At 46.1% G+C, this 15,189-nt stretch overlaps 1 protein-coding gene across 7 annotated transcripts in view; it reads left to right on the top strand.

Moving 5' to 3' along the window:
* The window catches only part of COL26A1 (collagen type XXVI alpha 1 chain), a 195,351-nt gene that overhangs the window by 135,334 nt on the left and 44,828 nt on the right, over positions 1-15,189 (top strand). For 6 of the 7 annotated variants that reach the window (XM_040613961.1, XM_040613971.1, XM_040613990.1 and 3 more), the window contains one exon: positions 714-755. The exons of the other annotated variant lie outside the window; for it this stretch is intronic. In XM_040613961.1, the coding sequence (XP_040469895.1) occupies positions 714-755 (42 nt within the window). The remainder of the gene's footprint in view (positions 1-713; positions 756-15,189) is intronic. 7 annotated transcript variants of the gene reach the window in all.

Consider the following 15,189-nt stretch of genomic DNA (forward strand, 5'->3'; position numbering starts at 1 on the left):
CTAGAGACAAGGTAACCGGCTCAGCTCACAAGCTGGCCCTGACATTGCTGGGGGCAGACACCCCCTCTGAGGTGTACTCTGGTTTTCTAAACATTAGGAGATGCTGCTGTGCCTGTACTGTTAAAGGCTTTCCCCCCTCTCACCTTGATTCTTTCTCTTCTTATTGTCACAAACTTGCCTTTCAGCATAGGTACCAGCCTCTGGGAAGGTGCCGGGTTCTTCTTCCCACGGCTCAGCCAAAGTGACAGCAGCTGCTCTCCCTTCTTGAACCTGGGACCATTTTTTCCCCATAGCGTGCAGTTGAGGCAATGCCTGCCGTTATCCAAAAAAAAACCCCAAACCCGACCCCAAGCCCCTTTTTACATTCAACCAGAATGGATTGCTTCAGCCTGTTTCATTCAGTAGGTTTTTCTGTGGTTGTATTTCTTGGAAGCATCATCTCCACTAGAGGCACGGGGCTCTTTTACAGGCTTATTTCAGCACTTTGAGAGCACGAGTGTGTCCGTCTGTGCATGCATGTCTTGCTGTGGGTGGGAAGGGGGGAAGTGCTGGCAAGAGTGCAAACGAGCCGAGTGGGGAGAGCGAAGGCGCTTTCATTCCTTACCAAGTTTTGCTCCACAAGCTGAGTAAACTTTTTCTCTGCTGAACCAATGCTGTGCAGGGCGAGGGTTTGACACATTCCCAGTGATAATTGCCTTGTCTCCCCCCTGCAGGTTCATCTGGCCGCCAGCACGGTTACTTTTCCAACCGGGACCGTAAGTGGGCAACACGAACATCACGGAAAAGCAGAGCCTAAGAGCAAAATGGGGTGCACTCCTGGGTGGGGGGCCATGGCAAGCAGGGATGCCCTTTGCTTGTGGGGGGAAGCGTAGGGGAGGGGGGCTTGTCTGTGAGTCTCTGCCTGCTCTTTGCCTCAGTTTCCCTCAAGTATCTGGAGGGCAAGGAAGAGGGGAGCTGGAAATGCCCTGCTCCTCTCAAGTTCAGGGAATTGCCCAGTCAGCACCCGAGGAGCACCTGGGAGGGCCACCCTGCTTGCGCTTTCCTCGCTTTTGCCTGGTGTCGGTGTCTGAGAGGGGACACCAGGCTCCGCAGACCTTGGGTCTGTCCCAGGGTGCCTGTCATGCTCTCCTCCTCGCAATTAAAACTCACTCCCCTGTTTTCCCTGACTTGCTCGTGCTCCTCATCAGTCTTGGGGGGTGGTATGTTGAGGAGAGCCAGAAAGGGGGTCAGCTTGGTAAGATGAGTGCTGCTGAGCCCTCAGGGGGAAGGTGGCTGTGACCTTGTTTGCAATTGCAGGCTCTGCTGTGAAGAGAGGGGTTCGCCAGCCGCTGCCTGGTATCTCATGTCCAAGTGTTTCTGTGACACTTGTGCTGGTGTCTCTGAACAGCCTCCCCTGAGAACTGAAATGGTTTTAAAGATTGAAAGTAAATGAGAGCTTATTTGTTGCTTGCTGGTGCGTGAACTGTATGTCTCCAAACTGATGGTAAAATGGCTTGGAAGTGCTCTGGTGCCAGTGCAAAAGCTCAACTTAAAAGGTTTTAAACTCAACCATATATCTCCAATGATGGTTAATCAATAAGAAGCAGGAATTTACATGGGAGTCTTTGTACCTGATGGCCATGTGCAGGTTTTATGGAAGATGAAAATCGTGGGACCTTTGAAGAAGCACATATGCTGAGCAGACGAGTTACTCCAAAGGGCCGGTTCTGTGAAAGCAGCGGTATGCGAGGGCATGAAGAGCTCACGCTGATCTGCCTCTCTACTCTCCTTGCTGAGCACACACTCAGCAGAAAAATGAGCATCCCTTAGCCCAAAAGCTCCTATGAAGCCTTAAATTAGGATAAGCATCTGTCTTTCTGCCCCACCCTCTATCGGAGACGTGCTTCACGCTCTAGCTGTAGTTCATCTCTCTTTGTGTGCTCTGCCCACGGATGTTATGGAACGTGCTTCTGATTCCTCATTAACCGCAGTCGTTCAGCATAGCATTAGTTGTTCGTCCCAGGCACAGCTGGAGTGGGCAGTAGTGGGGCAGGGCAGAGATGGCAGCCTGGGAAGGACCTGCCTCAGATCTGCAGCACTGCATCCCTTGGGTGGGACCCTGCACCTGAAGATGCCCAACACCTATTCCCAGCACTCGCTGTGGAGACCAGAGAGCACTGGGAATGCATGATGACTTCAGGTCCTTCCTTGAAATTCTTAGTTCTTACTGTAACAGAGGGAAAAAAAAATAATCAATGTGTGAACAGAGAAATCAGTCCCAGTCCTTGTGGGAGAGAAGGATCCTTCAGTTCTGGTTTCTATCCTCATTCGCTTTCATATTCTCTTCCATAGTTGGGGATGCTGTTGCTTACTCCCCTCCGTTACTTGGGCATGCCCTAGTATTGACCCTCATATTGGAATTGCCATGCAGAGGAACTAAATGACATGTTCAAGGACACGTGGGAAAGTGTTGTGTCAGCAGGAATTACATCTAAATCTTCTGCAATCCTTGTTATTGGTCCCAACACAGGCCACTCTCGTTTCTGGTTTGTCTTTTATAAGTGGTGATTTGTTTACTTGGTTCCTCCCCGCTTTGTGCTTCAGTTTCTCCCTTGGTGGCCATGCCCTTGCCCTCTTCAACATATGCCCCGTTCAGTGTCCACAGAGGGCAGGATTAGTCCTGCCCCCTGTACATCACGGCCCTCTGAGGAGACAAGATACTGAATTATTTTAAAGTGTGGCTTACTCCGTTGCACGCTTCTGTGCACCTTTAAGGTTTTAGCCAGGCAAAATCTTAACTAATGCCGTTGTTCTGCTAACCTGAGAATGGGCATTAGAGGATATTGGCAGGGGTTTTGTAGGGATTTTTTTCATTGTGCAAGGGATCCTCCTTGTCAGCAATTTGGGCTAGGATTCCTCTAGTTGTCCTGTGCTTGAAGATGTTTCCTTGTATGATTTGCTCTTAGTCATTTAGCTTCCAAACAATACACTGATTTTTAGGAGGTAGGATAAACGCTTTGGAAGCAGCAAGGCAGAGATGTTTTGCTCCTGGTGTGGCTGGGACTTGCTGTCTGAGGTCTGGGGAGGGGGAGAAGACTGTTCTGAAAAGAACAATGAAACACGTAGTAGGGATTCCACAACTTCCTTGGAGACTAGATAGAAAAAAATTGTGCAGCGTAGGGTGTATGTGGCACCACACGGCATGAGGATTTGCTCTTCTCTCTTTTGGAAGGAAACATGCCAGATAAGTAAAGAACAGGTAGACCTGAAGGCAGGAGCACTGTAAAATCAGCTCCTTCCAGCTGCAATGTTCAGTAACTCTGATATAGGCAGGACCAAGAGGGCATAATGGAGAACTAAAAATTAGGTCTGTTTTAAGTTGCAAGAGAGACCTGACTGCAAATGCTTTTCTGTCTTTTCAGGGTAAAGAAACTGAAAATTTTCTAATGCAAGTGCCTGGATTGATTGAATTTTGTCATGGGCTTTTCCTACCCCTTGGTGATCTGCATCCCAGCATCTTGGGAATGTCACTCCAGGCATCTGGCCCACAGTCTTGGGCAAGGTGGGAAGGTAGTACGGCATTAGGCTTATGTATTGGAAGCGCTTCAGAAGCGTGAGTCGCTTCTGTATTTCTAGAAAGTATAGCAAAGGCTGTCTGTTTTCTGTAACACTGTGACGTTCCTCATAGGCTCATAAGCACTACAGCACAGAGAGATCTGCAGATGCTTCTGGCCGCGCTCAGGCGCTTCCAACCCTACCCAAGGTGGGTGTCTCTGCCTGGTGTTTCCTATTGGCTGTTTCTAAGTACTCAGCCCACCAAAAACCTTTGTTTCAGGGACTAAAGTGGAATTTAAAGTATCTGAATATAGTCCTTTGTGTCAAATCAAATGATTTGTTAAAGTGAGGCCAGATTTGTGGGGAGAATCAATCTTTTTTATTAGATCAACTGATGTGGAAAAAGCAGACAAACTTTCAAGCATATTAACCCTTCTTCTGGCCGGCGTTTGGATTACAAGAATGGAGGGACCTGTCTGCCATGAGGGACGGTGCTTTAGGGTATGCGTTTACATTGACTGTTCCTCAGCAGTCTTGGTCTGAACGCAGACATGGGTGGCATTTTAGGGTATGCTTGTGCAGTTGTTTTGGGGGAAAGACTTGTCTCCATGTGTGTTTGGACACTAGATGTTACTACACAACAAATAATGGGCTCTGCTCTGCAGCTGACTCATTGTGCAAGTCTGGGGCTAATTACTGAATCCCTCTGTGCCTCAATTTCCATCTGTAAAATGTCACAGATGCCCACCATTCATAAATCGCTTTCAGATTTCCAGATGAGGTGCTGTGTAAGTGTAGAATAGCATTAGTTTGTGCATATTGTGCTAGAGTATAATATAAAACACATGCAACAGAAGAGCCTCACAGATGTGCCTCTTTCAACTGCAAAAGGCAAGGCCCGGGCTGATGATTTAGCACAGCACTAATTGGGCTAAAATAGGAGATTGCTTTTGTACTGATGCAATTGTCGCCATTGAAGTCCTCATTTACCAACAGTTTTTGGAGATAGCCCAGTTATTTCCTATTGAGGAAAACTGTAGCGTCTTGGGTTTCGAAGCACAACAATTTATAGCAAATGTCGATGTTTTTATAGCATCCCCCACGTTGGCTGTCCTCACACTTCTCGAAGAGGACTGTTCCATTGTTTATTTTCAATGTGCATCTTGCTTGGCCTGTAGCTGCACTTAGCACTTTTTTTTGCTGCCTGCAACCTTTTGGGCATATCCTAATCTCAACGCAAAGGCATTTGAGTCGTTTTCATTGCCATTACTGGGTGTTGCATACACAGGAATCCCCATTTATTGATAAGAAAGCTGTTCTCGTGGCTGCAAGCGAATGAGTGCCTGGCAGCTGTTCAGTGTTAAGTCAATGCTCAAAGTTTAAAGGATTTGTGGGCTGTGATGGTTTGGGCTGAGCTGTTGTGAGAAGAAGGTGCGGGGTTGGTGGGGGGGAGGGGATGAAGGTGTCTCTGGAGATATCCAGTTCCTTCTTGGTGTATTGCAGACAAATTGCACCATTCTGCATTTGTCCATTTTGGACTCGCTGGCTGTTCTCCCCATTCCTCATCAGTGCTCAGAGGGAGGGTCAGAATTCATTGTCAAATCCTCCACAGCTGTAAGAGTAACATAATATTGAGGCTGAGTGCGTGGGGTGACAGGCGTGGGAGAGAAGATTGGCTGACACCCAGCCTTACCCAATGCTTGCCATGTTCCAGGAGAAATCTCCCCGAATGCTGGGCCTTCATTCATGGGTCTAAACTTGCCATTTAAGGTGTTTTTTTAAGGAGATTTTCAAGGTGGAGGCTGCTAGAACATCAAAATGAAGCTCCTCAAAGTACCGCCAGCGTGATGTCTCTTAGGGGACACTTACACTACGGTGCTCCCTATGTAAACCAGAGAAAGCACAAATAGGCAGATGGTGAATAAGGGCTCAGTCCCGTCAGAAAGTAAGTGGCTCCTCAGGTTTGGGAAGCATTTGGTGAGTTTTGGGTTAAAATAACAGGATGTTGGAATTCTGGAAAACATTTTGATTTTTCTGATTTTTTCATTCTAAAATGCTGTAGCTATTCTAAAATGCTGGTGTAGCTATTATGAAGAGTTAAAAATCTGAAACTGAAAATTAAATGTGCTTGGCTGACCCTAAGTGGATATATCCTTTGCTAATTTTTCTTTACCCAGAAGTTAACAAGGAAACAACAAAAGCAAAACAAACCCAAAAGTCCTTTGCATGGCTGTGTGCTAGCCACTAATCTGATGCAAGTGTTACCTTGTTCATCACATTATGGGGACCAGATGATGTGAGCGATTTGATGGGTTTCCCGACTCCCCGGCATCCCTGGATGTTTCTGAGAACAAAATCGCAGCTGCAAAATGTGGAAGGGACTCCTCTTTCTGCTGCTCAGATCGATAAGGACCACTGCAGAGCTCAGGGAGATTTTGTTAAAGGCAGCAAAGTGTAATGAGCAGAATTAGGGGCAGAAATGGTCCTTGAGATGCTGACTGTCTTGTAGCCTTGAACCGTTTCACTGCACGTCCCACTCCTGAGTGACAGTCATTAACCTGTGCAGAGCCACAGGTGTTGAGCAGGGGCTGTGGAGCACCCTGCGGAGGAGTGAAGCTGGGGAGAACAAACCATGGTGGATTGAACCTGAGCCTGAAATGCTGACATGGGAAATCAAAGCTTTGCAAAACTGCCCCTGGCAATAGCAGTAGTAGTAATACCACTAAAAATCATAATCAGTGCATTTGCTGTAGAAAGCATAGGTGGTGTAGGAAGCATGGGCAAACATAGTATTTTGATGTTTGGGGAGCCAAATTCTTCTGAATTCAGACCATCCTTTTCAGTTGCTTAAGCAATTATTTTCCTTATGGGTCTTTCAGCTAATTTTTTGTCTTGGTGAAAGGAAGACAGGGCTAAATGTTCTGGATGAGGAACCACTAGTGCTTGACTGAGCATCCTAAATGTAACACATTTATGGGTTGCAGGGACTTTGTGCAGAGAGGAGACATCTAACCCTGGAGGTGTCTTGCAGGCTGAAGTGTAATAAAACTTTAAAGCAGGGGTAGAATTTAATGTCTGAAATCCAAACTGGAAACAAGATGCATATTTTTTTATACAATGGTTAACTTTGGATGCAGTTCACTAAAGAAACCTGGGTTGTCTGGCTCTAGAGTGTCTTTCTGAAAGACATACTCCAGTTAAGCACACGTTGTTTGGCTCGAGACTGTGAGAGATTCTCTGACCTGTAATATGCAGGTGCAGAACCAATATTGTAAGAGTCCCTCCAGACTTGACGGTGAGCCTTGATTCGAATGTTTCCTTTTGTCCTGTCTGCTTCCTTATTTCGTGTTACATTACTCCATATTTTGACTGCATTTTCCCCTTGATTGCTTCTCCCAGCAGGGAAAAAAAGCCTTTTCTGTGAGGGATGTGAGACTGTCACAATTCGAGATGAACTTTCAAGCATAGTGGGGTTCCCATGCATGCTTGGACTGGGGTCAGGTCCCGTGAAGTATCACTCTGTGTCGTAGATCAGGGAGTGATGGAGAGTCGGGTTCAATGATGGTGAGTGACAGATGCTGGATTTTGGCACAGCAAGGACTGGACCAGCTGTAGGAGGAGTGTTTTCCCCTGGGAAGGAGCTCAGCCCCTGTGGGCTCTGTGCCCTCCGCTTCCTTGGCAGGAAGGCATGGTGGGCTCCCTCCTTTTAGTCTGGGGACTCTTAATCTAGCTCGCACATAGCCCTGTCTTGCTGTGAGAGGTTTGTATGTACATATTGTGCATGCTACCTATGTGTCTTTATTTGCACCGCATGCTTGACCGCCATGCAGTGATATAGTGGTAAAGCAGGGGAGTAAAGGGCCCATGGGAGGCTTTTTTTCCCCGCCCCCCCCTCAATATTAAAATTTTGTGCAATATCAAAAGTACAGAGCACCATGCTACCACCAGCATCGCTTCAGAGCACTGAGTTCAGCAGCGCCACAGCTCTCACAAACTCATGCTGGATCAGTAAAGTCTTTATTACCGGGGTCATTTCAGTCTTCAGGCAGCTATGCTGGACTGCGTTAGTAGAATGTCCTTGGTGTTTCTAAAAATAATAGATAATACATTTCTAACAAAACGTGTCGCATCAAAATCCAGCCATTCCCTGCTAAACCTTACTCTGACAAATAAAGATGGATTGAACAGGGATCTTGCAGCTCATGGTTGCCTGCGGATAAATGATCATGATCTAATTCCATGTGCTAACAGAGCATGGGCCTAAGCAGCAAAATAGATCTTTGGCACTGTGAAAGAGCACAAATCCCCAGGCTGAGAGCAATTATGTATAAAATTAGTTAGTGGTGTGGGAGTGTGCATGTGTGAAATTTTAAATAAAACAATGTGAGTGATGTGAGCTGTTTAAGAATAGACCTGAGTGAATAATGGCGGATTTTTTGGGTTCATTTGCCAAACCAAAAAATTGGAAAGAAAAATGATTTGGGAGAAACTGAAATGGAAATTTTTAAGGTTTTGACACAACGTAATAACTAAAATATGGTTTTGGGTCATCCCAAATTATTTCATTTGACCCAAAGTGAACCATTTAGTTTCACTTAAGACTATTTAATTAGTTCATTTCAGTTTTGAAATAAATGCTATTTCAAAACTTAACACTGAAACATGTCATTAAGAAACTATGAAAATGGTTTAACAAAAAACATCTAGAGCAAATATTGCAAAAATTTTAAGAACTGCACCCATATTTTATTTTTTTTTACCTTGACACTATGTACCAAATTTATGTGGGTTCTCAAATAGTAGTTGTTACTCCAAAAGTACATTTTTTGGTAAACTTTCTTTTCACAGTTTTGCTCAGGATTTTTTTACAAACACTTCAAAATCAGAGATTATCATGTTAATGAAAAATATTTGTTGCTTATGCAGGGGGTAAAAAGCCTTTTCCTGTTTAAGAAAGTAGAAGAAGATAGACATGAAAATGAAGTATGAATATTTTACAAGCAGAAAAAGATCAGATGGCAGTTCTCATAAGAAAGGAAATTTGAGCTGCTTTTTAAAGATAGCCAGTAAAATTAGGGGTAAGGGTTATTATAATAGAGATATAAGATGGAGAGGTTACAAATGGAGAAATTTTGGCAGTGACTGGGGTCTCCTAGCAGAGGTAGTGAATTATCTGTAACGATGGTAAAAAGGCAAAAAATATTCTATAGGTGTTCTGTTTCATCTTGACAGGCAGCCTGAGGACTCACAATTTACAGGTGAAAATAAGGCTTGCCATCCTGCAAAATCCTGATGTGAAAACTGTGGGAGAGAACAAACCCTTTTTGGTCCGTGAGACAGTCTTTAAATTTCTCTGAGCCTCCAGTTCCCTTAGCTGTGAGATACTTTAATTATGCTGATTTAATTATCAGTCATGCTGAGCAGAAAGGTCACGGGGCTTTGTCGGTGCTGGTTTTGAACTTGGGGTTGGAGGAACCATATGTTGAAAGCCAGTAGCCTGCAGTTTTCTGGAGCTGTTTGACCCAGAAAGGGGGCAAAAAGGAAGATGCTCTCTCTCCCTCCTTCCTTCCATGTTTCCCCGCGGTTGAGACTCAGCCTCGCTCAGTGGTCCCTGTGTGGTGGCAGCGGAAGGGAGCGTGCAGTGCAGGTACAAGGCTGTGAGGTGTGGTGGTGTCCTGTGTGTGCCCAGCCTACGCGCGCTTGGGTCAGGGCATGCGGTGTTTGTGATTTAGCAAGTGTACAAATTCCCCCTGCAGCTGAACCCGCTGAGATGCTGGGGAGAGGAGGGAGCCGATGAGCTCTTGGTTTTTTGGTTGGGTGCCTCAGACTGTCTATCCCAGCATCATGGCTCTGAGAGACCCTGGCCCAGTCTGGGGCCCTTCCCTGGCCACTGTCATTGCTGAAAGGTGAAAATTTGCAATGCACACAACAAGTAGATAGAACAGCAGTAAACAGGGGGGCTCTTGCAGCTGAGTCTTAATGATCCTACATTAAACACCACTTCGGGAGCTTCCCCTTACAGAGAAACAGTTCTTGCTCCAGCACGCTGGGACCAGAGCTGTGGCCAGGACGCCCGACATGCCGGTAGGAGCCCTTCACTCCCGTGGCTCTCCAGACCATTGATTCCTGTTTGCTCTTCAGACCAGAGGCTACCGGTGACACAAGTGTTCCTCCTCTCCACAGTTGCTGTCAGCCCTTTGCCTTTCACATGCTCAAACCCTGTTACAGAGCTACAGACATGACTGATTCTAAACAAGTACAATTAATAAAGTCTATCTAGCCAACATCTGACTCTCATTAGAGGAAATGTGTTGAAAAAACAGATCCCAGGTTGGCTGTGATTTATGGCTTGGGCCTGCTATTCTTCACAAGCACTGGCGAAAGCTTTTGCAAAGGGCCAGAACATAAACTACTTAGGGAAACTCACTATCCATGTAAAAAGGCTGGAAGGGTCAAATCAGACAAATTAAAGAGGGGTGGAGTTGCAAGCCTGAGCTGGCTGTCCCCTACTGAGGGCCACCTAGGTAGGCACAGGAGATCTGTGTTCATATTTCTGCGGTGGAATTTGACTTGACATCTCTTCTGTGCCAGAGTCTGGAAGTGTTACTGGTTTTGGGTTTTTTTTGTTTTTTTTTCTTCTGGCTGAACTGCGTGTATGTGTGTGGCAACAAGCGGATGGAGGTGTCGGGGGGCTGGTGGTTTATCTTGAATGTGTCCAAATACACCATCTCTGGTGCTTAACATCTCAGGTGCTTATGAAGTTGACCGAAGTTAGCTGTGCTTCCTACTTCCCTTGGGAGTTTTGAGCTTCATCCTTTTCTCCTTGCAAAGAAACATGGTTGCCTGGACTAATTTAGCTGACTTCACCCATGCCCTTCCAGAGTTATTCAGAGACTACTCTGCACTTGTCCTGGAGAAAGGTGTCTGCAGACTGAGAAGTGCTGGTCTCCTGCTTCCTTTGGAAGACAAATTATTTTTCAAACTGGATCAACTCAAGTTGTGTGTTCTCAGTTTGTAAGACAGCGCACCCCAAACCGTGATGGTGTGCTGCCTGAGACCCGCTGTGAGCAGTCCTGATGGTGCAGTTGCTGGTGCAGGATTAAAGCTGTTGCATTGTGTTCCGTGGAGCTGCTGTTGCGTTCCCAGTGCTCTAAACCTGGGCTGATGGCACGGCCTTGGGGCAGCTCTGGTATTGCTCCCCTTACCCTGGGGATAACAGTTTGTCCTCTTTGTGCTTGTCCGTTTCCGAAAAGCGCAGTGAGAGTGGTGGCCTTTATTAGATGGAGAGAGAAGAGCTGCCAGGCAGGCTGTGTCACAGAAATCAAATATACTAATTTACTGCGCTGTGTACATGTAACACTTGGTCCTTTTTCATCCCCTGACCTTGGGTCCTTTACAGATGAAACATTATGCTAACAATGGATGAAAGGCAAGTGAGACTCGGAGGAGGAAAGTGCGTTGTTTAGAGTCCCAAGCAGGTTGAAGCATGAGCTGAAAATGCGATTCTTATGTCCCCAAGCCTGACTCTGTGCTACGCCCCATTGCATTGCAAGGTTGAAGTTTCTTGTAATGGCAAAATATGGTCTTGAAAAACCTGGCTGCAAAGATTTTATTTGTTTAAACAAAGGCTTTGTGATTCCAGAATTCTCTCCCCTTTCATATGCTATAAACCACCTCCTCCACCTCCCCTCTGAAATATGAATTTTGGAGTAATCCATCAAGAAAAAGAGAGACAGAGCCTTGATCCCTTGACTTCAGTTGAGCTGTGCAATTTATATCTACTGAGCATCTGGCTGTAGGGAAACCAAAAGCCCTTTTAATATTCTGCAGAGACTCTGGGTATACAAACGAGCGTGGGCTGTCGGAGCTGAGAAATGGGGCAGAGATGCCAAGAGGTTTCTCTGCCATTTTGCACAAAACTCTGACCTGTGGCCCTGTGGTGAAAGTTGACCTGTTTATTATTTTTCCCTCCCCTCAGTGCCACTGTGCTGAAATCATTAGAGCCCCATTGGTATAAAGACATTATCATGCCTTTCTTGTTATCTCGATTGGAATGAAGAGTTTGAAGACTTGTGGGGCTTTCAGCCTTGAGCAGCTGAAATGTGCAAATATTTAATCATGAAATTATGCGAACACTGCTTGAGGCCAGCAAAGCAGGAATGCCAAGTTCACAAGGCACCTGAAGTCAGCCGTTCACTGCTGTAAGTTGCTTGTTGTAGGAGTGTATCCAGAGTGGAAGCCACAGGCTTGGAGCCTGATGCCTGTTTGCAAAACTGCAGCGCTGGCTCAGCCTTTGGTCAAAGATGGGTCAGATGGAGCCACCTTTGGGTCAGGGTTAAGTGGGTCACTGCTGGCACAGACTACATGACTTCTTCTGTGCCAACATGTGGAGTCTACCACATCTTTGATATGTTAGACTTTTCTTTCCCTCCAGTTGCATTGCTTTAACCATGTGGGAAGGGAGAGGTGTGCTAGGACAGTAACAGCGAGACATCGTGGAGACAGACTGGGTGCCACGTGATATGCTGGTAGAGTCTCGTGTTCATTATCTCAATTATTTATCCTCCCTGCTGGAATATTTCTAAAACAAATCCTACCATGTGTTTTGAGGTTGGACTTCTTAGAGTGAAATCACAACTCCTTTCTCGGAGTTTAGCTGGAAAAATACAAATCTGCCAACTAGAAATATGAGGGAAGTAAACTGTGGTTCTGTGTAGCAACAAGTGATGGATTTCTGCAGATATGGAAAGCGTCTGCTCTGGAGTTCCAGGTCAGAGAGTATGTGTATTTGCCCCAGTGTTATATTTGTTGCATGTGAAATAATGAAGTGAGATTCTCAAGCTCGTTTTAGTAAAGCAGACTGCTTTCCCCCGATCAGAAAATTCAGCTTCACAGTCCAGGCCTTGGAACCACCAGCCATCAGGATTAGACACTAAATACTTCAATGCATAGTAGTCAAGCAAGATATTTATTGGCTTGATGTGTCACCACTGCTCTCAGGCTTTCTGCAAGGACAGGTAACAACCCTAGAACCTGAAGCAGCCTGGTCCCCGGTGTGTTATGAGCGACCTTTGAAGGTAGTTTCTGTAACTGCATTTACTGAGCATTTATCTCTGTGTCTGAAAGATTGTCCGTCTGTTGGTTAGCTAAATAAATGTCACCAGGATGTGCTGGCAGGACAGCTCGCCTTAGTAAGAAGATCTCTTGCATAAGGATGTCCACTTTTGGGATAAGTTAAATGTCTTTTGGGTCCAGGCTAAGTACCTTGGGTGTGGATTTGAATTTCCAGGCATTTCATGAAGGAAAGGATCAGAGTTTAGACCCAACTTGAGCTTAAGTAATTCTTTTTTTGACCTGGGTTGTGTTTTCATATGTTTCAAAAGGCATCACTGGCATGAAAACGATATTAGTACACGTCTCACCATGCAGTGGCACTGCTGCTTCCCCCCACCCACCCCCCTTCTGTCATTTTGTTCATGTAAACGTAACCTTTGGTGCTGTGAGCACACCCAAAAGGGCTCTTTGAGACAGTCTTCAAGAGCAGGGAGGGCTGCTGGGTCAGTGCTGTTCCTACACTCTCTCTGGCAGAGACAGTCAGAGTTATCCACCCCCCGGGAGCTGGTTGATTCACCCTTGTGCAGAGGGGTAGTACAAGCCCTTTTTTATGAGCTGAGATCTCCAAAGAGGGCTTAAATGATCAATCCATCTCAAGTTATGCACAGAGATGGTTTTCAGACAGTTCAAGTCAGTCTCTCTAAACCTATGGGAGTTATTAATATGTGCAAGCCAGCAGAAGGGAGAATAGGACTCCATATTTTATTTGCTCTGTAACACATCTGGTACGCCTTTTGGCTCTTGGGAGCACTGGATTTATTCAGCCTTATCTTGCTCTGAGGATGAGCAAGATCAAAAGCATGAAGCCGGTTACATGCAGAATGTAATTCCCTGTTTTACACACCGCAAGCAGATCCAGACCAAACAAGCCTCACCCATTTCCTTCCCTGTGGGACAATGCACTTACGGCACTTGCGCACTCATCGGCCAATTCAAGCCAAAAAAATATTTTCCAAGATCTATTGCAGAGAATAAAAATAAACAAATGTTATTTCCTGTTGGGTAAAGGAATGTACATGTCAGTGTTAACCTGTAAGAGAATCCCTCAATCTAAGTGTTCCTGAACCACCAGGTGCTTTGTCTGCAAAATGTTGGGTAGCAGGAGGTGGAAGCTCTATGTCTAGCGCCTTTGGGAAGCTATGTGGTTCCTCACGGAGGGCCAGTGAGAGGATTTCTGTGGAAGGGTTATGCAGTGGGTGATTGGTTGCCATTAGTGCTCAAGCAATCTTCTTAGACCGTAAATCACTAACGTGGAACAGCCAAGCTCCCTGGCCTCCCGAGCCATGAGCTAAAATCTCTGCATGGCTGGGAGCCATGAGTACATACCATGTGCCTCGTAAAACTGCAAAGTGTTTGTGGGTGAAGATTGGAGAGATTCCTTGGGGCTCCTTGTGCAGAAGGGGACAAAGCTTGTTAGGGGAGACAACTGAGTCCTGGGTGCTGGGGTGGTGTTCAGTCAGGCCAAAAGCCACGTTCACCCATTCCTTGCCATAGATAGGCACTGGGTTTACTCAACATCCCCTGCCTCAGTGCAACCTCAGCCTGAGCTGCACCTCTAGTGGTCTGTTAAGGGGCTCAAGAATTGCAGGTCAACCTCCCCAGCCCTGTGGAAATACCAAGATCAAATACTTTTTACATGGCCTGTGAAAACTGGCTGTAGCTCTTGAGGAGCCCAGAAATGTGTATAGAGATTTCTCCTCTGTGGGACATGAGATAGCAGTGATTCATCACCTGAATATGGATGGTTTATTCTCTGAAATGTTCCATGCTGCAAGTCATTTTCCCTTTTTAACACAGTTGCAACTGAAGTCATGATAGGTGAGAGGTGCAGCCTGGAAAGCTTCTCTGAGAGCTGGGAAGGGGCAGGTCAGTGCTGCTGCAAGGTGCTGGGGAAGTGTCTTGTTGATTAAACCTCTGCTCAGGGCTTTGTTCTCCTTCACTCAAAAAAAACCCGAGGCAAAGCAGCAAGCCTTCTGTTTGAATAAGTGATGTACTTTGTATCAAGCAATCACTTTAAGCTGCACTCAGAGCCCATTATGTTAACGTTTGTTCCTGCTAAAGGCATCCTGTCAAGACCCCTTTGGTGGTTGCTGCTGATCTGTTGCTTCTGTGCAGCAAAGTGAGATGGAAACCACTTCATGCTGTGGCTCCAGTCTGCATCATCCCTGGGCTCTGTCTTGGATTTTCTTGCTGCTGCTGAGACAAATGATTTGTTGTAGGAGTGATAACAGGGCCTGGGAGCCCAGGGATGGAGCAGGACACCACAGAGATGGGCATTCTGTATATTCATTGCTTTCCTCAGTATTTGACCAGGACACAGTGTAGGAGAGGGTACGGCACAGAGCTAAATGGGGCAGTGGCTGTGCAGCCTGATGTCCTGTGAGGTGGGAGCGTGTGCCACACCATCTTGCACCAGTGGCAGAACAAGTGTCTCTGCTGGTGACAACAGGTCATGCTGCTTGGCACCATGAAAAGTCTTAAAACTAGTTTGTTCTTTATCTGCCTTCTACCTATTGGGAGCTTGGTTTCATGCTCTGTGCC

The sequence above is a fragment of the Falco naumanni genome, chromosome 1 (assembly GCF_017639655.2).
Source record: "Falco naumanni isolate bFalNau1 chromosome 1, bFalNau1.pat, whole genome shotgun sequence".
NCBI classification, from domain to species: Eukaryota; Metazoa; Chordata; class Aves; order Falconiformes; family Falconidae; genus Falco; species Falco naumanni.